The 26,995-nt window shown below is 46.9% G+C and overlaps 1 protein-coding gene across 2 annotated transcripts in view; it reads right to left on the bottom strand.

Annotated features, from left to right (window-relative positions):
* Positions 1-26,995, bottom strand: part of PLEKHM3 (pleckstrin homology domain containing M3) — a 137,044-nt gene that overhangs the window by 109,669 nt on the left and 380 nt on the right. Inside the window, exons 2-3 of one of the 2 annotated variants that reach the window (XM_030580073.1) lie at positions 26,806-26,875; positions 10,922-11,862 (exon numbers count right to left, since the gene is read on the bottom strand). In XM_030580073.1, the coding sequence (XP_030435933.1) occupies positions 10,922-11,525 (604 nt within the window). In that variant the 5' untranslated portion in view covers positions 11,526-11,862; positions 26,806-26,875. The remainder of the gene's footprint in view (positions 1-10,921; positions 11,863-26,805; positions 26,876-26,995) is intronic. The other variant, XM_030580072.1, reaches the window with a different exon arrangement.

The following is a 26,995-nucleotide window of genomic DNA, read 5'->3' as shown; positions in this document are numbered from 1 at the left end:
CTGATGTCCTTAGGGTCTGTATGTGGAGCATTGCACATAGGTCCTTCATTAATTTAGACATAAAGGGAGACCCTTGATCCGTCAGGATCTCTTTGGGTATTCCCACTCTAGCAAAAATTCGGATTAATTCTTTAGCTATGATCTTGGACGTAGTGTTCCGTAGGCTTCTGGTTCTGGGTCAGGATTCTCGTTCCTCTCCTCTTATCTGCCCTCCTTTCTCGCCGAGTCTTCCTTGGCTTCCCAGGGGGCGAGAATAAATCCTGGGCAAATTCATGGAAGGCCGGGGGGTCACTAACTATCGAGGCCATCCCATTGCTCTCTGAGTCATTACCACCTTCTGACTCCCCTCCAGGAAGTAGACTGCCGAACCCTGGGAAGTCTCGTCCTATGAGGACTGGGTAGGGGAGTTTCGGGACCACCCCCACCATCACCTTAGTGGGGTTTCCCAGGACCTCCATTTTTACTGGGATGGTCGGGTAGTAATTGACATCCCCATGGACACAGGATATCCCTGTGCGCTTGGCCCGGGATAGTTGATCATACCCGACCAGCTTTCCTGAGACCAGCGTGTCTGCACTTCCTGAGTCTACTAACGCGGTGGTCTTTATGCCATTCATTTTAACTGACCTAATATATCTATGAGGGACCGACCATGGCTACCCCTACTAGATTTATCAGGTCACATGGCTCTTCCAGATTTCCCAGGTCACATTGCATGGGCTGCTCTAGGTTTGGCCATTGGGCAGCTATATGCCCTATCTCTCCACATGCATAACATCGGTATCTTGCTCGGGGCAGCCCCCTAGCTTTCGGGCTGTGAGGCCTTACCCCCCCGAGTCTTTCTCTCCCAGTCCCCAAGTCCCTCTGAGTACTCTGGCTGCTCTTCAGCCTCCTTCCTCCCCTCCACAGTTCGGCCCGGAGCTACAGCAACTCGAGCCCTTGGTACACAGACTTGCCTCCTATTCTGGCACCTCCCTTCCCCGGTGGTCCGAGAAAGTTCCTGCGTTGCTAGATGTCTCTCTACGAGGGCAACTAGCTCATCATAGGAGGAGGGATCATTTTGACTGACCCATCCTCGTATGTCCGGCGGTAGCCCTCTCATGTACCTGTCCAGCACCATGGTTTCCACGATTTCCTCCGGCCGGTGGGTCTCGGGGCGCAGCCACTTCCTGGGTAGATGGATCAGGTCAAACAGCTGAGACCTCAGGGCTTTGTTGACCCGGTATTTCCACTCATGGAACCGTTGTGCCCTTACAGCTGTCGTCACGCCAGACCTCGCCAGGATCTCCGCCTTTAGCTGGGAGTAATCTGAAGCTGCTTCCGTTGTCATATCAAAATATGCTTTCTGTGTCTCCCCACACAGAAAAGGAGCCAGAATACTGGCCCACTGGTCTTGGGGCCAGGCCTCCCGCCGGGCCGTTCTCTCAAACGCAAGGAGGTATGCCTCCACGATGTCATCCATTGTCATCTTCTGTAAGTAGTGACTTGCCCGCAGGGGCCGAGTCCCAAGGGGGCCGTGTGCTAGGGTGGTCAGGGCCTTTAACTGGTTCACAACCTCATGCAGGGTGGCTCGATCCTGAGCCGCCTGGCTCATCAGTAGTTGATTTGTCTCCTGCTGTACTTGCACTGCCTCCTGCTGGGCAGCTATCTGCACCCTGGTAGTTTCTTGTTGGGCCGCGGCGGCCTGCACCAATGCCTTCACTACATCCTCCATTTTGGGTTCGAATCTCACTCCTGACACCACGTGTGGCAAGGCACCTTCTCAGTCTCTGCTGCTTTTAGCCCTGGTGAGACAGGATCAGGTAATTCAGTCCCCCTTGGGACACAGGGGAAGTTTGCTCCCCGTATCTCCACCAATCCTGGTTAGCGAATTCTTACCCCCTTGTGGGAGAAAGTACTGCCTCTCCTCCTGGAGGGTCTCGCTGTTTTGCTGCTCCTGCACTCCTGGCAGCAGGGCTTCTTCTCTCTCTGCTCTTCCCCCTTCCTTCCACAGGGAAGGGTTTAAAAAGGTCTCAGGCAGCCCCAAGCTGGAATCAGTTGGTCCCAATTAACCTCAAGTAGCTCCCCCCTCAGCTGATTCTAATTTGCTACCTTGGTAACCTTTCACAGCTGAACCTGATTGACCTGTGGTTGCCTCTCAGTTGATAGGAGGAGGGCCTTTTAACCTTCTGGTACTGATTCCTACCCCTCCCTTGCAGCTCTCTGTCCTGAGTTTATCACAAGATATAGTGTCATCTAGTGGATAGGGCACTGGACTGGCAGCTGATTTCCTGGCTCTGACACTGACCTTTTGTGTGATCTTGGGAAAGTCGCTTCACTATGCTGTGCCTCAGTTTCCCCCTCATGCCTTTTGTCTGTGTTGTCTATTTAGAGTGTAACTTCATCAGGGCACATCTCTTACTATGTACGTGTGCAGCGCCTAGCCACATGGGGCCTTGATCTCACTTGGGACCTCTAGGTGCTATTTAAAAATTAAATAATTAAAATTAAATAGCTCTGCCTTCCAATATTCATTCAAATTATTCATATTCATATTAATTCATATTAAAAGCTCTGCCTTCCAGTATTCAAACTTCCTCCGCTGTCCTCCCCAGTGCTTTTATAGCAGCCTCGTCTCAACCCTGGGAATAAGTTAACCCCAGGTGACAGCCACTCTGAAATTAATTTGATTTATCAGGGATCGTTTCTAACCCATACAAGGCTTTCCAAGGCTTTCAGGAGCAAGCATGATGTCTCTGCAGATCTCCAGCTCGCAGGATCAGAACCTGCAATAGAACCCAGATCTTCCACATGGCAATGAAACGCAATATTGCTCTGGCCACCAGGATGGCAGCGACTGGATTATTTTGAGAGCTTTACTGCCGTAGAAACCCAGAAACACAAAAAGGCCTCACATACAAGAGTTTTTAAATCATGTAACCATTTTATACTGAAGATTGACACCTGAAGTGTTGCATGAAAGAATTAATGGAATCTATGCAGGCAAACGGACTCAATCCGGTAGGCCATTTCTGTCACTAAGCTCTAGGGCCATTGACATCTACGTCAATTTACACCAATGAGGGTCTGGCCCAATTATCCTACTTCAGTTGCATATGCTATTTGTGAGCCCATCTTCCAAGCCATTAGTTTGTTCAGTTGACCTTCACCGCACTCATTCTTTGTACTGATTTCTCTTCCTTCTCCAGTTTTGTATCACCAGCAATTATCAATAACCTCTACAGCACATTCCCTCCATCCAAGTCACTGGCACATCAGATAAGTGCAGACAATAAGCAACCTTAGTTACCCAGCTCTTCCACCAGGAGGCATCTCATACAGACGCACTTGCTATTGTCAATCTCCAAGCCAATTCTTTATCCCCACAAAGAAGCTCATGGCTACAGAGTTAATTGTGATTATTTTGGGATCTCGGTCAGACACGGCTGCAATGTCTCATCCTTCTCATCTACATTGAGGTGGAGCAGATCCAAGTTTGTGTCCCACAGTGCTAGACGCATGGTGCAAAATACTGTACCTGATGTCCCCTCGTGCCTGGTGCACCCACTATATACATGGCTTCTATGTCACAAGCTCTCAGGCGAGTGCTTCAGGGACAGATTTTCAAAGATACAGAAGACAATTAGGCACCTAAAATCTGCCTGGCAGGTGCTCCAAGCACTAGGCCCTATGGGCTCTACTCCCTGATTGGTCACAATAAGCACTTCACCAATCATCTTCAACATCTTGCTCCTCTCACACACCTACACCTGCACTTCACCACCTGCCTTTCAACTACCACAGAATCATCCCCGCCTGGCAGTTTTCCTACAGGATGCTCCAATAGAGCACTAGCCTTGGCTTTTGAGTCCTAGATTCGAATCCTGGTCTGCCACAGCCTCCCTCTATGACCCCCAGGCAATTCACTTAACCTCTCTATGCCTCAGTTTCCCTTCTGTACAGTGAGGATAATAGCACTGCCCTACCTTACAGGGGTGTTATGAGGATAAATACATTAAAAATTTGAAGCACTTTGAGATCTGCTGATGATTATAATAGGTATCGTTATTATACCCTCTTTGAGAAGGAGGAAAAGAGCAGCAACAGATTCATGGCACAGCCCTCTGCTGGTTATTATTGCTCAGACCAGTCATTATGATAACAACAAAGCTGGAAAGAAAACGGTCATGGTATTTTCTATGAAAATTTCAAAATAAATGAAGAATGGTCCATTTTTTTCCCAAAAATTTTCCCAGGTTTTTTATGGAAAACCAAATGATGAATTTTTGGGGCTTTTAGTTAAAAAAATTCATTTTTTTCAGAAATTTTTTGTTTAGGAAAAAAGCCCACGTTTGCTCAAGGAAAAGTTTCAGTAGAAAATGTTCAAGCAGCTCTAATCAACCCCTTTCAGGGGAGCTGTAATGTAACACAGAGACCTTCCCTCCTAAGAGCCTGGTCTGGCAAACACTTATGCATTGTAGCTTGGGGAGATACATGGATGTTAATGGCACTAGTCACAGGCATAAGGTTACTCATGTGTCTCTTTCTGCAGGACTGGGGCTTAGTCACTGATTCAAACATGGCCAAAAGTTGTTTGCCAGCTGAGGACCCTTGTGAAATGCATTGCTGATCTGATTCCATTTTCTAGTAAACAAAACATCCACACCACAGAAAACCTACCACCACATCTGACCTCCAGTGGTGATCCAGGAGAAAGCGATGAATAAATAGGTCTTTGCTGTCCCAAATTACCCCCCTCAAGCCTAAATGAAGTTCCTAAACAGCATTGCTGGGGCAGCATGAGGACATCCGCACTGCTATTGGCTTATGCTGTACCTGTGTCTATGAATGATGACATCAGGCCCCTGCCATCTTTCACAAACCATACATTCCCTTAAAGAAAAAACCGCTCTGCTTCTCCTCACCACACACTGCTCCGAAGAGTCTCCCTGCTGCTAGGCACTGAGAATTAGAAAAGTTTCTGTAAGTGTCTGGAAAAGGAAGAGCCAGGGCTTCTCTGGCCAATCTGAGGCAAAGGGCCATTCTTGTTCAGGAATAGAAGAATGGGAGGGAGAGCAATGTTCACATGTTTACAGACAACTCAAAAGTAAGTCGACAGCAAATGATCCCAGCAAAGGAGACCCACAAGCCCAAACTGTGTTGCTCATTAACGTAGGCTTATGTCTGGCCCAAAAAAAGAAAAACAAACCCAACCTAGTCCATAGTGTACTATATAGGCATAAAGGAGAGCTCAGCTTTCTATCATTCTACTCTTGCAACAGCATATAGATGTCATAAGCCCAGAAGACAAGATTCCCTCTTTAGAAGGGTGGGGCCTGAAGTCCTTACTCAGGCAGAACTCCCATGGAGGTTAGAGAAGACAGCGTTTCCCTGCCTAAGCTGACTGCAGTGCAAGCTTCAAACCAGCAGAAATGGTGAAAAAAACAATATGCATTCTGTAAGTTTCCAGCGTTACCGATCCACAGATGAGGATTTTTAAAAAATACAGGGGGTGTAATCCTGGCCCCACTGAAATAAATGAGAGGTTTGTCATTGATGTTACTGGGGTCAGGATTTCGCCCTGATAGCCAGGAGAACCTTGGACATTTCCCTGGCTCTGATACTGACCTGCTGGGTAACCTTGGGCGAGTCACTTCATCTCTGTGTGTTTGCATTTTTCTCTCTTGTCGATTGAGACCTCAATCCTGCAGACATTTACACCTGTGCTTAACTTTACTCCCAAGAGTACTCCCAGAACCAATGGAACTAGTTAAGCACAGGTGTAAGTGTGTGTAGCATAGGAGCATTAGACTGCACCCTCTTTAGTGCAGGGATTGTGTCTCATTGTGTGTTAGTACAGCACCTAGCGCAACAAAATCTCACCACTTTTAATTGAGGCCTTTAAGCCTTAGAGTAATACAAATGAGAAGAATAATGGAGGAGAAGCATTAGAACACAGGCACTGCTCAGGAGGTGACTATGTCTGAAAAAAAAAAATCCATGTGAACAACGAAGATGCCTGCTCACATATTGTACTTAATAGTCTAAGTGATCCTTCTTTGAGTGCTATGGATACTTTCCCTTCGATTGGAGAGGCTGCCTGCCTAGAAAAACAAAAGACTGTCCTAACTTAAACGTCCCTCTTCACTAGTTCCACTAACCACTCAACACTGCACTCTAACACAAATTTGGGGGGGCGGGGGGGGGAAGCAGTATTAGTTTCTAATGCGTTAGCAGTTTTGCTGCCAGGCACAAGGGGATACTGCTCCCGTAAGGTGCATTTTTCAAATCCTTTCCTTCCATGATGCTTGGAAAGGACCCAGTTCCACTTGCCTATGTCGTGAAAAAACAAGCCGCGGGAACAGATAAACATCTAGGGCTAAATACTCTAGATAGGTAATGACTCATGACACAAACTGGCCAGTCTTAGAAGGACCAAGAAAGCCTGCAAGCTCCACGGGAGACTCCTTTCCAGGAAGCAGGTCCAGTGAGGACGGAAAAGAAACAGCTGAGGCTACTAGCCACAGCACTTCAGCTTTAGGTTCTCTGAAGGGTTCTAGAAAGGGTTATCTCACTATGGGTGAGAGAACGGACTTTTCCTTCTCTTGCATTACTCATATGACTCCCCCCATTACTATAACAGCTGCTACTTATGCTTAACAGGAATCATGGGGTCATTTTTAATACTTATTTAGGGACTTCCATGAGAAATATTTACCCGTCATGAGCACACATGGTTGTGCCACCCGCTTCTTGTCTTTTTTCACAGTAGATGCCAGTTCTTTAGAAGGCGCTCAGGACCAAAGAAAGGCCTCTATTAACTCAGAAGGAAGAAATATAAAGGCTATTGACCTCTTAACAGCCATCAATTGGTTGAGCAGGAAGGGGGGAAATAGTCAGACAAGTTTAGCCTGTTTTCAGAGCATAAAAGACGTTTTTTTTTCCTATGAAAAAACACTACAGATCTGGAGACATCTTTTGGGGAAAGACTCTTAAGTTCCCCTTTCAACCTTCACCCGACTCCTACATAAACAGCAGTCTACTACAGGTGGGGGCTGGTGTGCAGGAAGTAACCATTCCAGAGATTTTGGGAAGATGTAGTTTTGTCGTTCTTGTTAACATATTCCTCTTTCCCCTGCCCTGCTCAGTTTTCCTGTTGCTGAAGTTGTCTGTAAATATAATCTTCCGCACAAAGTCATTTTTAAGAGAGTAAAGCTTTTTACTATTTCAGTGTGTTTAGATTTCTCAGGTGACTTGTTGCAGGCACCTGCGGGGAATTCTGGGAATGGGTGGGCTATAAAAGCTAGCCCCAGGGCATTGGCTGCCAATTTTGAGTGAGAAATGAGCAGGCCTGCTACAGTGGAGAGTAGACTGTTTGCTGGTATCACTTATATGGAGTCTGCTAATTTCTAATGAATTGAAGTTACACTCAGTTTGTGGGAGTCAAGTCAAGTTTACTGAGATGAGTGAGTGTGGAGACAGCCCTTCCAGCTCTGGTAACGGAAGATCTCTGCTTAGGGTGACCATACATCCCGTTTTGGCCAGGCCAGTCCCTTTTTTAAGCCCTGTTCTGGCTGTCCGACGTTCTTTTCAAAAGGAGGCATTTGTCCCATTTGCTCTTGCTGGCTCAGTCAGTTGGCAAGAGCAAATGGGACAAATACCCATTTTAGTCAAAAAAAAAAAAAGCATGGTGTGGTGTGGAGGGACGTGGGGGTGTGTGTGAAGATGCCAGTCTCCTGTGGGGGAGGGGAGCGCTGCGGGGGGGGGGGGGGAGCAGGGTTCCAAGGACAGGCAACAACTTCTTGAGGGGCACCCCTGCAGGGTTCCAGTGACCAGCAACAGCCTCGGAGAGTGGGGTAGGGCGCAGCTACCCAATCAAGTGCCAGGAGGTGTTCAGTTTTCTCTCTGGGAAATACGGTCAACCCCTCTCTGCTGTTGTACCGTGTGCACTCTTTGCCCTGGGGACAGGAGCCTTGCTCAGCTTTAAACAGAGAGAAGCAGACTGCGGGGGGGTGTCCTTATTCTGCCCGAGGGAAAGCAGGTAAACTAGGCAGGAGGCTTTTTGGATCACTCTCTTCTGCCCGCCTAAATTCCCCCTGCAGTTTCAATACCCTTTTTGGCATCCTTTCCTAAACGGTTGTGGAGCGCTGTTGTGTTACATAGCATGTTTCACCCCAGAGGTGGTCGCAGCTCCCTGCGGCTAGAGTGATTCCTCTTATGGCTTTATATCCTTAGGCCCCAGTCTGGCATTGAGCTCTGGGTAGGGGCGGGGATGTGCCACACAGAGCAGTTGTGGTGGGGTGGTGGTTTGCAGTGGATTGGGATTCTTTGGCACTTCCAGAGGACAGTGGCTATGTAAATATTAGATGGTACAAATCTTTAACTATAGAAGGGGGCAAACAAAGCTCAACCCATCCCCCCAGGACACTTTTTTATAGCATAAAACTAGGAGGGTCATGCAGCTGGTATAGGCTGAGCTCATGGCACACTCCAGGGGCTCCTTGATCCCATCATTCTTCCCACAAGCTCTATGGGCACCCCCTCCACCCTTCTATTTCAGGGACTCTCTGAAATTCATCCCATCTCCATCTGACAGGGGTTCTGGCAGCCCCTATTCCTCTCATCCCCATAGTAGAATTCCCCCAATATCCCCTCACCAGAGGGTTCTGCAGCCTCCTCCAATTTCAGGGTCCCCCCATTTCACCCCATAGCAGGGGTTGTATGCCCCAGTTCTCCCACCTCATAGCAAGATCCTCCAATATACCTCCAGCAGGGGCTCTGAACCCTCATTACCCTCTTCCTCCCATTTCCCCCTCCTTTCCTCTATGCCAGCTGGTCTGCCTGCCCCCCATTCCCACCTACCAACCATGCTAGGAGCCCTGTATGACCCCTCTTCCCCATAATAGGGCCCCCATCTCAGCCCCCCACTGTCATGGCTCTGTTTGCTCCCTTCCCTCCTCCATGCTCCATTCCCTGCATTCTGACCTCCTGTCCTCCACTCCCCATCACTACTTCTCTTTCTGTCGGGGAGAGAAGCCATTCAGGCTGTCAACATATTAATTAAATTCTGTTGGGAGGATGGACAGAGGTGGGATAGAAGCGTTGCTATGCCAGAAGCCATTAACGGGTGCCATGGACCAACTGTGGCGGTGCTAAACAACGGGCAGAGGCCTCATATGTCTCCCATGTTCTGCCTTCTGATTTGATTTTTCCCCAAATCAGCAAGGCGCTGGCCACTGATGCTTCGAATGTTCCCAGAAATGTTGGAGTTCAACGGACGTGGTGTTCAAAAGTTATCACGCTACAGGAAGAGAAATGCCATTAAGCTGAGTGTAAGGTCCTCACAAGCTCAGCCAACAATACTGAAAACCCACACTGTAATTCTCTCTCTCATACACAAAAAGAGGTGAGGACCACAATTTATAACCCTGTCAAGATACATGCACTACTCTATAGGGGCCACAATGCCTGGCCTTTCCATGGGCGCACAGGATCCTTCCCCCTCCTGGGTTAGCCCCTGTAACGACCAGACAGAGCTACCATCCCTGCACTCAAGGGAACATAGAGACAGCGCTGCCCATACTCTCCCACGGGTGCACTGCTCAATATGGACCGGGAGGAGGTGGGGTGGAACAGGTGCAGCAGGCAATAGGAAGCAGGATATACCCCCTTAAGAGATGGAGCAGTGGGCATGTTCCCCTTGTGAGCTGAGAAGTTGCAGGAGGCAGAACCCCCGGGGGTCCCCTTGCAGGGGTATAACTTACAGGGCAGATTTTCTAAAAAAAACTCAGCTCCCATTTAGACACTACATTTTAATGGCTAAGAAGGAGCCAACCTCTTTGGAAAAGCTGGACTTAAAGGCATGCTGTAACCCCTAAGCCACTGTTTCTTAACCTTTTTGATACCAGGGACCAGCTTGCTCCCTTCCTAAACTGTGTCAGGGAGATCTCAGGGACTAGTACCGGTCCGCGGACCAGCTGTTGACAAACATTGCCCTAAGCAACCACACAGTCTGGCTATTATAATGATTGTCCTCCTTTTCCTTTCCCCTTCCCCTCCCCATCTGGTTTTCTTGTATCCATTTATTAAGCCATGTCTTTATTTAGATTGTATGACCTTTGTGGCACGGGCTGTGTCTGCTATTAGTGCTCAATGCACTTTTGGCAGCTGCAAAATAAACAATCATCAAGCAGGAGACACTGGTTCGGGGTTTCTGTGGCCTCCAGCCAAATCTCTTCCAGCGTCCCGCTCGACAGAGGAAAAGGGAAATGTGTAGTTGGTTGAAACATTGCTTCATTTGCGTGGCTCACTGAGAAAGTCTGTGTCCATCCGATAACAAGACTTCCTGCATCCCATACAAAGCCGACAGAGATGTATTAATATTGACAAGGGCACAGATTGTTTGCTGGAGTTTCTGTTGTTTCTGAATTTAGTACCCAACCTTTCTTAAAGAGATAGTACAGAGTAATTTAGGCCTAAGAAAATAAAATCAGGTTGTGTCTTTAAAAAAAAAAAAAAAAAAAAAAAGCAAGCCTATTTTTTCATTATTTATTTCTAACACTTCAGTGAAAACTGTTCCTTTTTTTAGATTAACCAGTCTCCCAATAAACTAGCAATCCAAACTGTCTAGTACGTGAGAACCTGCAAATGCAACTAACCAGAAAGAACCAGAAACAGATCTTTCTTAGTCAATCTGAAGGAAATGAAAAATGTAAACAAGTGTACTTTTAAACCCAAGAACAAGTAACAGCAGTGAGGGAATATTTTTAAAAATATGGGCCAGATCCTGAGCTGGTTTTAAAATGATATAGATCCACTGAAATCAATGGAACTAGGTCAGTTTACAGCAGCTGCAGATCTGGGAGCCAGCAGTTTCCTTTTCAAGACAAGATCAATGTTAAAAAGAAATCATTAGTAAAAGCAACGAAGCACCTGTACGTACCAGTGTTCCCTTGAAGGTCCTCTCCCTTATTTAGTGTGGGTGATGGGCATGACAGCCTGGAGCAATTGGTGTCCTGACTCAACGGCGGCTGCACAGATGCACCTGTGAAGACAAGTCCCCAGTCTATGCGGCTTGCATCTGAGCGTGACCGGTTATGCCCTGGCTTGAAAGTGGAGGCTTCCTCGTTCTGCACTAGGATATCGTTCACAGAGCGGGGCCTGTCTCTCCGCCGCTGACAGAGATTAAAAATATTAAAAGTTGAGGCTTCCCTTTGCTCCACCCAGGAGAGATTATCCGGGGCTGTCTCCCTTTGCCCTGTAAACTGACCTTTGGCAGGGAACGCTTTTGGAGCGTTGGCTTCCAAGAGGCCATTTCTGCAGTGTTCCCAAATGAGGCTGTTTTCAGCTAAGGAAGTGATGTTTCTCAGGTCTCCGCTGTTCGTTATCTGATTGAATACTTCATGTCCTACCAGCTCGGGAACCTCCTGCACCCCATACACCTCGGAGGGTTGCACAACCTTTTCCAGCTTAGCATCAAAACTATTGAAGAAATCTTCAGTCACCTCCAAGGCCGGGCTAATGTCGTCAACTTCTAGTGCTTCCATTTCTCGTGTTGCTGAAAGGCCTGAGTTGTCAGTGCCGGTTTAGGAAGATGCTGCATAAATGTCCAGGCACAGAGGATAAAGATGCTTTAGGAAAGCTTGCGGCATCACACTGACCTAAATATGGCGGGAGAAATACAACGGCCACCAAAGCCTTTGGTGGCAAAAGCTGTTGGTATCCGAGTTTGACTTCAGATGTGCTACTTAACTTCCAGGCGGTAGGATGCCAGGGATGAATTGCTCCTCCACTGTTATTTTGCTGAGTGTTAAGTTATTTACGCAGATCCTGGGAATGCGGTTAAGTTATTCATTGTGACCAGTTCATGGCAATCTGGAGTCCCTGTAAAGCAGAGCACAGAATCATTTTAATAAACCTGCTTTCATTTAAGTGAAGCTGTTTAATCGCTTGATTTTTCCCGCCGTCATCATCCCCTCTTTCCTTTTGGCATCAAAGTTACTGTGTACAAAGTCTCCCTACAGGGTTTCTGTTGTCCACTGAGTGGGAGATTACGTGTTATCACTTTTTGAATTAGAACCTGTACGGAGCAGGGAGGGGCACCAGATAAGTGGGAGCCACGGTGATACCATTTATTAGCCAAGATAAGCTTTTCAGGGCTACAGTGAAAGGTGTTCTTTATTAGCTTTCTGTGATACGGTGACCTATGGAACACTCGCTGCAGGTTTCTATGAGGATATAAGGGAATCTAAAAAAAAGCCTGGGAGACTTTAGGACGTGAGTCGTTCCGGAAACGTTAAGGCTCAACTAAGCTGTGCAGTGAATACTTTGCTATCTGGCCCTTATTATACATAGCACTGTGATCACCTGGCTAAAGAACCAGGACTGAGAGGCTAACACTGACCTGGACTCAGAATTCCGTCTTTACTTTTTGGACTATCCCAGGGCATTAGAGAGACACAGTGGGTGAGGGAATATATTTTCCCTGTTAACAGAAGCTGGTGCAATAAAACATATTCCCTCACCCACCTTATCTTGCTAATATCGTGGGACCAGCACAGCCACATCAACATGGCCTATCACAGGGCACGTAAAACAGTGGTGGAAACGTAAGGGCATAGCTACACAATGCTAAATAAAACCCAGCGTGTCCAGGGGCGTCCTTAACCAGCAGCCCATCACCTCCACCCGGGCAACTGGCTCACTGATGTCCCTGCGAAGTGCCGAGGCAGAGAGGAGTTTTGAGGCCCAAACCTGCAAAGAGCTGAGATGGGAGTCGAGCCCTGGGCTCTCATTCTGGTACAGTAAGGGGCTGCTCCTTTCCCAAGGAGTAAATCCCTGTTTCCTCACCTCTGCTGCTGTGTCACCTCTCTTGGAGTGAGGCTCCCACTCACTATGCTCCTGTTGTTGGGGGCAGGTGCAGCTGAAATTGAACCAAATCATTGAGAAACACGCCTCTATGGATTCTTGTCACCATCCTTGGGGGGATTTCTATTTGTTTGAGTGCAGGCCTCTAGATACTGTACTTAGACAGACCTCACTAGTGCTGGAGGAAGCCAGTGTTGACACTGAATTTAAGAGATTTTCCAATAAAACTAAACACCAAATAGTTAATGTTTATTTTAGAAAAACCCTGCACTATAGTGTGTCTTTGCCATTGCAGAGGCTGCTCCCCATAGGAGGATAAAAGTCCACTACTGCTGTCAGCTAGATCAGTGGTTCTCAAACTAGGGCCACCGCTTGTTCAGCGAAAGCCCCTGTCGGGCTGGGATGGTTTGTTTACCTGCAGCATCCGCAGGTTCAGCCGACTGGCTGTGGTTCGCCACTCCAGGCCAATGGGAGCTGCAGGAAGCGGCGCGGGCAGAGGGAAGTGCTGGCCGCCTTTCCAGCAGCCCCCATTGGCCTGGAGCAGCCAGTCAGAGCCACGATCAACCAAACCTGCGGACGGTGCAGGTAAACAAACCGGCCCGTCCATCAGGGGCTTTCCCTGAACAAGCGGTGGACCGACTTTGAGAACCACTGATCTAGAGCAGTTACTCCTTTAGCCCATCTGGTTGAAGCTCTACTTTTAACGTAGCAGGTCCTGCAGCTGCTCCATCCTAATAAAGAGAAGACCATTCAATTTGTTCAGAACAGAGGGGAAATAAGGGCTTGTCTACATCACAAAGTTGCAGCGCTGGTGAGGGGGTTACAGCGCTGCAACTTAGGAGGTGTACACATCTGCAGGGCATCACCAGCGCTGCAACTCCCTGTTTGCAGCGCTGGCCGTACTCCCATTTTGTCTCGGGTGTAGAGGATCCAGCGCTGGTGATCCAGCGCTGGTAATCAAGTGTAGACACTTACCAGCGCTTTTCTTGACCTCCGTGGAATAAGCAGGTATCCCAGCATACCTGAGGAAGCCTCTGGTAATCAAGCTGGTCTCCTTCCCCGGTTTGCTCTCGCGTTCCCCGAACCCGAGCAAGCAGGTCTCCTTCCCTGCGGTTTGCAGGGTGGTTCGGGGAACGCGAGAGCAAACCGCGGCGAAGCTGGTCTCCTTCCCCGGTTTGCTCTCGCGTTCCCCGAACAAGCAGGTCTCCTTCCCTGCGGTTTGCAGGGTGGTTCGGGGAACGCGAGGGCAAACCGCGGCGAAGCTGGTCTCTTTCCCCGGTTTGCTCTCGCGTTCCCCGAACAAGCAGGTCTCCTTCCCTGCGGTTTGCAGGGTGATTCGGGGAACGCGAGAGCAAACCGCGGCGAAGCTGGTCTCCTTCCCCGGTTTGCTCTCGCGTTCCCCGAACCTCCGTGCAAGCAGGTCTCCTTCCCTGCGGTTTGCAGGGGGGTTCGGGGAACGCGAGAGCAAACCGCGGCGAAGCTGGTCTCCTTCCCCGGTTTGCTCTCGCGTTCCCCGAACCCCTGTGCAAGCAGGTCTCCTTCCCTGCGGTTTGCAGGGTGGTTCGGGGAACGCGAGAGCAAACCGCGGCGAAGCTGGTCTCCTTCCCGGTTTGCTCTCGCGTTCCCCGAACCTCCGTGCAAGCAGGTCTCCTTCCCTGCGGTTTGCAGGGGGGTTCGGGGAACGTGAGAGCAAACCGCGGCGAAGCTGGTCTCCTTCCCCGGTTTGCTCTCGCGTTCCCCGAACCCCCCTTGAAGCCGCCCAAAAGCGCTGCAGTATGGCCACATCTAACACCACTTGCAGCGCTGGTTGCTGTAAGTGTGGCCACTCTGCAGCGCTGGCCCTATACAGCTGTACTAATACAGCTGTAACATCCAGCGCTGCAAAATTTTAGATGTAGACATACCCTAACAGTCCTCTACCGGGGAGGGTTTGTATTCCCCAATAACTCGGTTTCCACCCACCGTTTGCTCTATTGTGGCAAATTACTTATTTTACTGTTTAATAATATGCAGCCTTCTATCATCTTTGCTATCTGGGCATTAGGTGCTGCAGTTCAGAAGTGATGGCCTTTGTAAAAGGCTTTGTAAGACACATGCTTTAAAAACAACAATATGCAAAACCAAGGTAACTTCAAACCTTATCCTGTTTTTCTTGGCTGTGACTATGGTCTTCCAATCATCATGCTTCAGACAGCAGCTTCAAATAATATTGCCTTGCTGCATATTAACTACCACTCTGTGATGGGCACTGATTTGCTAGGCTGCTTCTGACTAATTGTCAGAAGAGGGGCCGGAATCAAAACGGTGAAGCTGAACAAAATGGGTGTAAAATGGTGTCAAATCAGAACGGGGTGTGTGTGACAGTCCCTCTGCATGGGTGTTAATGGTTACACAATGTGTGAGGCAGTGTGAGGAGAATATAGGCCCTTACACACTTATAATTGGAGAGGAGGCAAAATTAGAAGTGCATACCTACCCACGTTTGGGTTTCAAGTGAAGGACTGATCCAAGTCCACGCTGTCCCCCTCACAGTTTTCATTCTGGGTCAGACCCAAAATTGTAAAGAGTCAATCTGCCATTGCTAGTTCAGGTGTAGCTCCAGTCTTATGGGAATAGTTGACTCTGGGAGATTTCCAGCATCTGGGGCCTAAATCCATCTTGTGAAGTTTCAGTGCTGTCAAAACTGAACCTTAAACCTTATTCAAGCTTGAATCAGGATACCAAACCCTAGCCTGATCCTAACCCAGATCTGGACATCAACTCTGTGGTCCATCTCTACAGCTTGAGGGAAATTCTGGCTCCACTGAAGTCGATGGGAGTTTTGCCATTTGTGACAGATGTGGCAATTTCCTAAAATATCTGTGGGCGATCTCATTGTGTTAAGTTTATGCATCGTTCTGGGCCAGGGATTATATGTAATTTCATGGGGGAGGGTGACCCCAGCCCTCCAGGAACTAAAAACAGTGTGTGTGGTGGTGGTGGGGGTGGTGGGGGTTATGGGGCAATTCATTCAGGTTTTCACACCTCCAGAGAGGTACCACCACCTGCGCAGGCTCCCATATACTGGTTCAAACTGGATTCTCCAGAGACCAACAGACAAAGAAGGGACTTTTGGATAAATAGCTTGAGTTTAAAGTGACTAAGGGCCTTCTGTCCAGGGAGGCACACAATCCTTGCTGAAGGATTGTAAGTACTTGGCCCACTGCTGGGTGATCTCTGATAAGCTGATTAGCATGCTTGTAGGTTCTTTTACTGGTTTAGTGTGTTTTCTCTGTGACTTTCCCCTTAAGAATAAATGTGCTTGCTTAGAAAGGGCTGTGTGGGGACTTATAACTGTGGCACTTACGCTGTTTGTAGCCTCTGAGGAGAACGGGAAGCAGGCCTGCTTAGGCAGTCTGGCTTGCTGGGGAACTCACAGTGCAGGCAGGGAGCTGTGCAACCTGGAAATACTCCAGTCAGGAAGGAGAGCGACGCAGGTCTCCACCAAGAGAGTGGGGAGCCTAGAGTGCATGCAGTGGCCCTGAACTATGACACCACTGACTTCAGCTGGGCTGGGATTCCACCCCGCGTTTCACCACTAATATGCAGCCATCTCTGAAGAGGAGGGCAGGAGCAACACAGAGCATAGGTGCTTATTGACCGTTCCCTGCCCCAAATCTCCTCTTGCAAACCAATAAAACGAGAGTGTCTTGGGATAACTGGGCAGGCACCATACCCAACGCCTGCAGAGCACAAAGCAGAGCAAGGAATAACTTCCATGGGTTGCATAGGGAGCTGCATTTTTTACCTCCTCAGCCAGGACAAGCACATGAGCAAAAGGCCTTTGCATGGAAGAAAACAAATGGCGGGAGAATAAAGGACTTCCATAGCCGTAACCCACCCACCCTCAAATCCGTCACTGGCATTTCTTTATGAGAGATGGCTCATACCAGGACTGCTTGAGATTCATTTACAAATTTGCAGTTAGTGTTAGCTTAAACAGAATCAGCAATGAGATATAGTCAAATGCCAAACACTGCAAGCAACAGGCTGGCCCACACAAAGAGGCCATTTCACCAGCATTGCAGAGAACCCAGCCCTGCTCTCACTTGATGGATTTAAAGAATCTGAACAGCAATGATTGCAGAAGGGCTTGTGACCCGTCCCAGAGACGTTTCAGGGGAAGACAAGGGGCACCAAACCACACAGTCCCTTTGTTTTCTAGTCTGCATCAATACAAGAAAAATCACTTAACGTACCCAAGAAATTGTGCACTTTGCAGGTTTATTACCAAACACTGGAAACCGTTTTATGGGGCTGCAAGCGTGTCCTGCGTTTGTGGAATGAGGATTATCTCATGTCACACAACCTCCCACATTCTTGTAAAGCCATGCGTTCCAGAAGCACATGGTGATACTGACTCACATGGAGACAGGATGACCTGATGCTGCATCCTGACGTGACTTCGCACCATCACCACCTTGGGATGCAGTATGCCCAGCACAAACTGTTAAAAAAGGTCACGTCAGTGGGGAGTGGTTACTCCTTTCCATAGTCTGGGGAGTGCTTCCTTAAAGAACGAAAGGTGCTACATAAATGCACAGTGAATTATCAGTCGTGTTTAGCCACTACACTGATACAGCCTCTAGAAGGATCCCTTACATTGACTGCATCTGTCAACGACAAACTCTAAGAGTTCCACTCGGGCTTTTGCATCTACTTGGATCAAATGAAACTCGATTCTGGCCCCCAGATAAACAAACACGGGAATAGGAGGGATCCAGAGACGGGTAACTCAGAGTCCATATGAAGAGAAAGGGAAGAGAGTAGCACTGTTTAGTTAAGGGAAGAGATGAATAAAAGGGGGTCTGATCAAGGCATATAAAATAACGAACGCCATACAAAGAATCAATCAGGTGTTCCCATTTACTCTTCATAATACCAGAACAAAGGGAACATTCAGTTACATTCAAAAGCAACACATTTAAGACTGACAAATGACGGGAAGTATCTAACTTGTGGAGCGCTATGCTACAAGACCTTGGCGGCTAAGAGGCACTTTAGAAAAATTTACCAAGTGAGTTAGGAGTCTAAGTGTCACTCAAAGTCAGTGAGACTGGAGTTCCCAAGCCACTTAGGCACATTAGAAAATTTTAACCTACAATGTTAGTAGGGAATTTTGATAACTTGGCTACAGGAAAGTGCTGAGTGCCGCCTCGCACTGCTCCGGATAGCAGTCTCCTCTGTGCAGAGCTCCTCTGTCTAGCCTTGCAACCATGAGTAGAGCCCTACCAAATTCACATCCATTCTGGTCAATTTCACAGTCATAGGATTTTAAAAATAGTAAATTTCATGATTTCAGTTATTTAAATCTGACATTTCACAAGTACTGTATTTGCATGGGTCCTCACTCAGAAAGGAGCTGAGAGGGTCACAAGGTTATTGCAGGGGGATTGTGGTGCTGCTACCCTTACTTCTGGCTGTTGCTGGCGACAGCGCTGTCTTCAGAGCTGGGCTCCTGGCCAGCAGCCACCACTCTCCAGCTGTCCAGCTCTGAAGGCAGCACTGCTGCCAGCAGCAGCGCAGAAGTAAGGATGGCCTGGAATGGTATTGCCACCCTTACTTCTGCACTGCTGTCTGCAGAGCTGGGCCCTCAGTCAGCAGCCACCACCATCCAGCCATTCAGCTCTGCAGACAGCAGCGCAGAATTAAAGGTGGCATGGTATGATATTGCTGCGCTTACTTCTGCATTGCTGCTGGCGGGGTGCTGCCTTCAGAGCTGGGCACCCAGCCAACAGCTGCTGCTTTCCAGCTGCCCAGCTCTGAAGGCAGCGCAGAAGTAAGGGTGGCAATACCCCCTAAAATAACCTTGTGACCGCCCTGCAACTCCCTTTTGGGTCAGGACCCCCAATTTGAGAAATGCTGGTCTCGCCCATGAAATCTGTATCATATAGGGTAAAAGCACACAAAAGACCAGATTTCATGGAGGGATACCAGATTTCAAGGTCCATGACGCGTTCTTCATGGCTGTGAATTTGGCAGGGTCCTAATCATGAGAGACCAGATTATAACCGGTCACTGGAATAGGACTGAATATCGCCCATCCTGTGCCACACAAGGTAATTTTGGAGGGAAATTCTATGTTTACAAGAAAAGGAAGGAATTTTTTTTTCTGGCAGGCTGTTCCTTTCTTCATGGCTGCTGCTGTAAGCTGGAACGTTAGGAATGGAGTTGAAGGAGATGGGTAAGTAAGCAGAGGGTGTGACTAGAATAAGACATAACTGGATATCTTCTGGCTAATTTGATTTTTTTTTAAAAGGGTGTTTTTTTTAAATATGCTTTTTAAAACTTGACAGTCCAACTGTAAAATCCTGAGTAGCAGCATTTCACTCTTAGCGACGCTGATTTCTTTTTCCCCTTAAAGAACACTTAGGGGCAATTTTTCAGGATGATGCACAAGGATTTTACTGCCTCAGATGGTCACAGACCAATCCTTGCATTGCAAGTGGACCCCTTAGGCACTAGAAAGCTGAAAAAATGCAATGCTGTCTCATGAAACCTTGTATTTACATAGCTCCTTTCACCCAGAATGGTCCCGACGCACTTTACTAACTGCATAGAGAAATCATTCACCCACCACCGAAAGAAAGACCCTTTAGAAGTAGGCTGCTTGCCACATCAGGAACAGTTATTTTCAGAAGAAGAAATACAGACTAACTTCTTCAGCTGATGGAAGCTACGATGGGGAAGGCCAAACGTAGTTCCTGAAATTGGAACTGGGCCAGTCAAAGCCAGATGAAGGCATAGCCACTATAAGTCTGTGCCTTAGGACCCAGCTCCCTGGGTCACGTGATCACATCAGACTCTCAGCTTCTATTTAAAAATAAAAAAGGATGAAGTTTTTAGCCCTTGTGGTTGCAAAGAGAAGCTTGTAAAAGTCACCTGGGTTTAACTGATGCAGCAGCCTCTGCCTAAGTCTGCAGACAGCCTGAAACATAACCGCCGCATGCACCTCAATGAGAGCTTCAGTGCAAGGCTCTCTGCCAATACTACCCTAGCAGAGTGTTGTGTGGCAGGAGAAGAGAGCAGTGGGTCTCTGCCCACCAAGGCAAATACATCCTGGTTCCTGGGCTAAATTCTGGGGCCCTTCTCCTGCATCACTCTAGGTGGAGGCTGGGGCCACAGTGTGGGCATGGGGGGCTGCAGGGGCCCTGTGCTGTGGTGTGCCTAGGGTCTGGATTGCCTTAATTCAGGCCTGGGCCAGGACACCAGGAATAATACCCCGACTCTTACAAAACATGCCATGGGATGTACAGATATGTCTCCAGAGCACACTAAGCCCAGGTCTGTGGAACCCAGGCTTGTGGATTTGGGGTTTCTGGATTTACAACTGCTGGACCTGGGTCCCCGTATGGCACTACACCAGCCTTCTGAATCAGGTCTTGCTCGATCTGCATCCGTGCTGCAAAATGACAGGGCTTGGATGCGAGGTGCAATGGAACTCAGGCTCTGACCCAGCCCCCTCACACAGTTCTAGACCCGGGTCCTCAGTGCTTAGTGACCTGAGTCAGACTGATTTGTGTGTGGACAGAAAGGGGGCTTGGACTCAAACCTGATTCAGAGCCCGGGGGGGGGGGGAAGGGTGCAGTACGGACATGGCCTATAGTGACAAGAAGTGACCAGGGCCTTGGATTCACTTCTCATCCAAAAGACAGATTGACGCCTCTTTCGCTAGAGCTACTTTCAGAATCTCCACTCCATGAATCCTGAGATTCAGGGCCTAGTGGCCATTAATACCTAATGTCCTTTTCCATGATTCGTGCTCTAAGCCATTTCAGTCTGTAACTTTCCTTTGACAAATGACACACCTTGAGCAACCAATGCACAGGATTTTTTTCAGGACACCCTGCACTTTTTGCAGATCCAAGATTTTTAGATGGCTGCATTGGGTCAGGTGATCAAAATATTACCCAGAATCTAAATTAGCTGTATTGTGGTCACTTGAAATCCCTGAGAACAATACTGATCCGTTCAGCAGCACTGAAGGGTCACTATCAAACTAGTTAGCTAGCAAGACAGATCAAGTCACTACGTAAGTCCCTTTCATGATTTCAGAGGGGGAGTCTATTCGATTGGTTAGATCAGTGGCTCTCAACCTTTCCAAACTATTGTGCCCCTTTCAGGGGTCTAATTTGTCTTATGAACCCCCAAGTTTTATCTCACTTAAAAACTACTTGCTTACAAAATCAGACAGACATATACAAAAGTGTCATAGCACGCTGTCACTGAAAAATGGCTGACTTTCTCATTTTTACCATATTATTATAAAATAAATCAATTGGAATATAAATATTGGACTTACATGTCAGTGTATAGTATACACAGCAGTATAAACAAGTCACTGTCTGTATGAAATTTCAGGATGTACTGACTTGGCTAGTGCTTTTTATGTAGCCTGATGTAAAACTAGGCAAATATCTAGATGAGTTGATGTACCCCCTGTAAGACCTCTGCGTGCCCCCATGGGTACAAGTGTCCCTGGCTGAGAACCACTGGGCTAGAGTACAGGACTAGGCGTTAGGATTCCTGTGTTGTAATTTCAATGCTCTGACTGACTGGTTGTTATTTGACCAATAAATCTGTGCCTCGGTTTACCAATACTCACCTCTCAAGGGGATTAACATTTACAAAGAGTTTTAGACTTAAGGGATGGAAGATAGCAGAGAAGTGCCAAGTATAAGTGCATGGCATGTTGTTTTCCTAGATCTACCCATGATGCAGACTAAGTAACGCCCCCAAAGGCAGATACTAATCATCTGTAGTGGAGTAGTACCTACAGCGGCAGTCCTCAACTTTTTCTTACACAACCCCCTTTATATCGGGATGAGCCTAGGATTCCTCTCTCATCTAGGAGCAACCCCTCTCCCATCCAGCAATATGAGAAGGGCTGGATGGTGGCAACCCCTAGTCTGAGCACCCCGAGCCAGCAGGCCTCAATCAGGGATCAGGGCCTCACTACAGTAGGTGCTGTACATACATAACACAAAAGGTGAGCCCTTGCCGCAAAGAGCTTACAAGGTAACGCAATGTACTGGTTATCGCAATTGCATACACTTAGCCTGGTTTGCTCACTGCGAGTCTTAATCTGTAAGTAGAACTTCTGCCTCTTTTCCCTATTCACTACAGGTAGAGTGACCAGATGTCCCGATTTTATAGAGACAGTCCCGATTTTTGGTTCTTTTTCTTATATAGGCTCCTATTACTCCCCACCCCATCCCAATTTTTCACACTTGCTGTCTGGTCACCCTAACTACAGGTTGTCTGAAGGGAAAAACCACCCAGCCAGAATCCGGAAGTAATTTGAGTACAGTAAGGGACAGTTGTCATAACACATGCATCAGCCTTGACACGAATTCAAAATTACATAAAATAATTGTTGGATTTTGTATTTAAATATATTTTGGGGGCTGGAAGAATCGAGATCACCCCCCCTTTTCTTTATGTCTAGATGGGAGGTGCATCCCCGAACTTTATCCCATCTCATGGGATTACAGCATGAGAAAACACTAGTCTATGGCATTCATTTTTCTTTAGTTGGGGTGGCTTATTAGATTTTGGGCCTTAAAACAGCTGCTAGTCCCGTGGTCTAACTGCTTTTCTGGCATTGGTCAGCGAGTAAATATTACAAGCCCTGGTCAATCTTAGCACAAGGAGAAGAGTCTCTAAATGACAATTTTTAAAGTACTTGTAAAAATAACTTCTCAGTATTAGTTAAGCACCAGAACAGGTTACCGAGGGAGGGCGTAGACTCCTTGTCCTTGGAGGTATTTAAAAACAATTAAACATCTGTCAGTGTGCAGAAATGGACTAGATCAGTGGCTCTCAACCTTTCCAGACTACTATACCCCTTTCAGGAGTCTAATTTGTCTTGCGTACCCCCAAATTTCAGCTCACTTAAAAACTACTTGCTGACAAAATCAGACATAGAAATACAAGTGTCACGGCACACTATTACTGAAAAATTGCTTACTTCCTTATTTTTACCATATAACTATAAAATAAATCAGTTGGAATATAACTATTGTACTTACATTTCAGTGTATAGAACACAGAGCAGTATAAACATGTCATTGTCTGTATGAAATCTTAGTTTGTACTGACTTTGCTAGTGCTTTTTATGTAGCCTGTTATAAAACTAGACAAATATCTAGATGAGCTGATGTACCCCCTGGAAGACCGCTGCGTACCAACAGGGGGTATGCGTTTACCCAGATTAAGAACCACTGGACTGGATGACCTCTTGAGGTCTCTTCCAACCCTACATTTCTATGATTCCATAATATAAATCTGAGAAATCTAACTGTCCAGGAAAAGAGCTGGGCCCAGTATAAGAATTCCCCATAGACCAGGTTACACCAGTTCCCTAAATACATACTTTACCACATCATATATATTCTGAGACAATGCACCTAATAATTCTGGGAGAAGCTTACTAGAGCCAGAGAAAAAGCATTCTCAGTCAAGAGCTCTTTAATGCAGGATAAGCTAACAGAGAGAGAAGACTGATCTTACGTTAATCCAGCTTCATGTTGCAAAACCCAACTGTCTGCTAGATTCTTCCTGCCAAGAAGAGTGACAAGGGACCTCTAACACCCACGCGTAAGAAACATCAAAGACTGTCCCCTAGAAGCTGGGAGAGGTGAAGAGCAGAATCAGCCATGATGAGGTTTATGGATATCACTAGGTGAATCTAAAGAGCAGTATTGAGTGCTGAGATGCTACAGTGCTCTAGAAGTAACAGAGAGCAGAGGGGTGGGATCCCGTTAATAATGACATGTACCTGTGCAGCTGGCAGGGTTCAAAACTATATATCCTGGGGTAAGTTGATGCAGCTCCGCTCTCTGATGGAAGTAGGCTGATTTATGCTTGCTAAGGATCTGGCCCTGGCCCTTTAAGCAAGAAGGTTCTCAGAGCATTCTGTGGACATGACAAACTGCACTACGTATCTAGAGAACTCTTCACCCATCATCACCAAACAGAATATTAGTTAATAATAATTGGAACCTACAGTAAACCATGCTTTTAATTTTCCCAGCACTTTGCAAACCTTCATGAAAATGCAGCAACCTCTAGGGTGAAACACGGATGCAAACAACTCATGGCAACAGTGCGCAACAAGCACAGTGCACAAAAGGAGGTGAACATGATGGGGCAATGAGGAAACATGGATGATGCAAAGCTTCCCCCCGGCCCCCCCACTCAAGACAGGTTTGTGTACAGAGCTCCAGAGATCTTTATCACACAGCCTGGCTGACTCCTTTGCCCTACAGCAATCTGACACATACTTCCCTCCAGGCGGAAGAATGCCCTGAGAAATGAGTGGCTGCATCACTTCCTGCTGGCTTCACAGTGATTAGCTGTTTGAAAGCTCTCCAGCTGGAAAGGAGCAGGGAGTCTGGGCAGAGATGGAACAGAAGGGAAAGCAGCACTGCAAAAGGGCAGCCCTATAGCCGGCTTAACACGGGCACTTGCCCTGCTGAGCCAGAGTAAAAAAGCTAAGGCCCCAGTGTGGCTATGCACTTTAGCCTGTGAGTTGCCTCAGTGAGGTCACAAAGCGCTTTGCTGGACTGAGGCCTTACGCAGGTCAGCACTGATTCAGCAAGGCAGTGAAGCACATTCCTAACCTCAAACACATGAGCAGTGCTGCTGCCTTTCAGCTGGATGACTCACCTGCTTCTCAGTAGGCACGTGCATAAGTACCTGGCCGAATCAGGGCTCTAATGAACACTTACTGCACGTAACCCTCTGACAAGCCTACACTATGCTGCAAACGGGGCCTACATCTATTCTCTAAGCGGCGACATTGGCCTGGGTTTCTACAGCGGTCAGCCCAGCTGGCCTGTTCTACCCATTCCCGTTGGAGGCAGAAGGCATTCTCGGGGACCCCACATGGTGCCCAGTTCTGGTTCTCTTTGTTTCACGTATGTTTACTTAATTCACATTTTGTCACACTGACCTGGTTAAAAACCTGCATCTTTTTCCAGCCAAGCAGGCAATTCAGAAACACAAGAAGAGAACAGGCTGTTTTAGCTTCTGAGATCAGCACAAAGAGGAGTGAGCCCTGTGTTATAGGTGATGTCACTAGGAGGACCCACCAGGTTGCAAGCACAGAGGGGTAGTATAAAGACCGAATTAAACATTTTAAGAGAGATGTTACTCAGGTTGATGCCTTTTACAACTAGAGCTGCTGGATCAGTGTGTCTCCATCCAGAAACTACAGGTGGGGGGCAGGGGCATCCCAGATTGCAGCTACAAATAAATAAAAGATTTAAAAACAATTAAATAATCTGCCTTGAGGCTCTGCTAGAGCCGCATCTCATTCTAAAGCCCCTCTCTCACATTTCACGGAGCTGTGTTGGGGGTCAGAACCAGTGCTAAAAAATCCTATAGTACTTTTGTTCCCAAATGGAAAACTGAGTTGAAAAAGGATGGAGATTGCTGGAATTTCTACTCAAGTTGTTCCTCTGCTGTCGTTTGTGCACCAGGGTCCTGCTGGCAAGTGTTCCCCACCCAAGAGATGCCTGCTTTTCAGCGGAGAAACGCATGTATGTAGGCCCAGGAGCTATGGGCACTCATCAGCTCTCATATAGGGCCCAGAGCCATTGGGGGGGTCTTTCTGGAAAAAGTGCTATCCAGCATAAATGTAAAGGATTATTATTGTAACTTTATTATCTAGACTCCAGCCAATTCTCCTAATCAAGGACAGTATGCAAGGAGCTAACCCAGGACAATTCAAAGCTAATTACACTAAGACCTTGGAGTTCACGGGAATATAAATGCATGTATGATTACATAAAATACCACCATTTAACAACAAGCATAAAATCATTTCAAAACTAATCTTTTCTGATTTCCCAGCTAGTGAGTCCTGGCATTTTGACACATCTATTATCGCCCGAAAAAAGAAAAAAAAAACAGTGGAGACTGAACTTCAACAAAACAGCACAACAGCCCAACCCTCTGAGATCATGTCAACTTCTGAAAATCAGCCAACTCTGGGGGATGGTTACAGCAGCACATTATTGTTATAACACCGTATTATTCCTCTGACGCAGTCACAATACAGACTGGACTCACAGTTTACTAACAAAAAAATTACAAACTTTATCTCAAACGATCTTTGCAAAAGATCAGCAGAAACCTGACAAAAGCTGATTAACTTAAATGCAACATGATATATTATTTGTAAACTGCCAAAACCAATCAGCTCCCAGGAGCTCAGATACAGTGGTGAGGAGGGCCATATAAGTACCTAGATAGTGTGGATGAGATTCTTTAGCTACATTATGTAGTTCCCTCTCCCAATATGTTGAGCTTGTGATTTTTTTAATCTGTAATTTTAAACCTGTAAACTTCTAAATCAAGTAAAATGTCACTAAACCGCAAACCTGGAAGCTATATACTGGGACTACTGTTGCCTGAAATGACTGACACCATGCTCCTTCAAAGATTTTCCACGTTTATCTTTATGCATTGTGAGTAGCCCCATTCACTTCAGTAGGACTACTCAGTGTGAGTAAAATTACATGTGTGTATAAATCTCAGCAAGATTGGATCCTTAAATATTTGTTTTCTGAGACAAATCAGAGACAAATAATGCATTCTCTTTGCAAAGCTATTATTTCACTCTTTCCTATCTATTGGTGCCACAGAGCACAGCATCTAAACTAACACTATAGGTATTATACAGTCCTACAAGATAGGCATATATTTATTGGGATTATTTAATCCTACAGTTTATAATTCTATTGACTATGTTTTGGGAGTTTGTCCCATAAGAAAGCAAAAATAAAATACATAAATAAATAAAACAAAACAAAACAAAACACAGCAATGCATGTCCCACCAGCACAGAGGGATGTATTTGTGTTGTGCTGCCGATATGTACACAACCGCAGGATGGAATTTGATTCTGCCTACCTGGAGCAATCATAATTCCAACTGAAGTCATTAGGAGTTTTCCGTGTTGCAAGGAGCTCAAGGACTGTACCTTTTAATAAAAGAGTCTCTGTTTGTGTCTGTTTCTCTGGCTAGATATATTGCTACATATGTGTATGTATATATACACATCTCTCTGTGTTACAAATAAACACACACATATCATATACAC

This window comes from Gopherus evgoodei, chromosome 11 (genome assembly GCF_007399415.2).
Source record: "Gopherus evgoodei ecotype Sinaloan lineage chromosome 11, rGopEvg1_v1.p, whole genome shotgun sequence".
NCBI classification, from domain to species: Eukaryota; Metazoa; Chordata; order Testudines; family Testudinidae; genus Gopherus; species Gopherus evgoodei.
The sequence above is the reverse complement of the archived record's forward strand: the minus strand, read 5'-3'. Positions and strand labels throughout refer to the sequence as shown.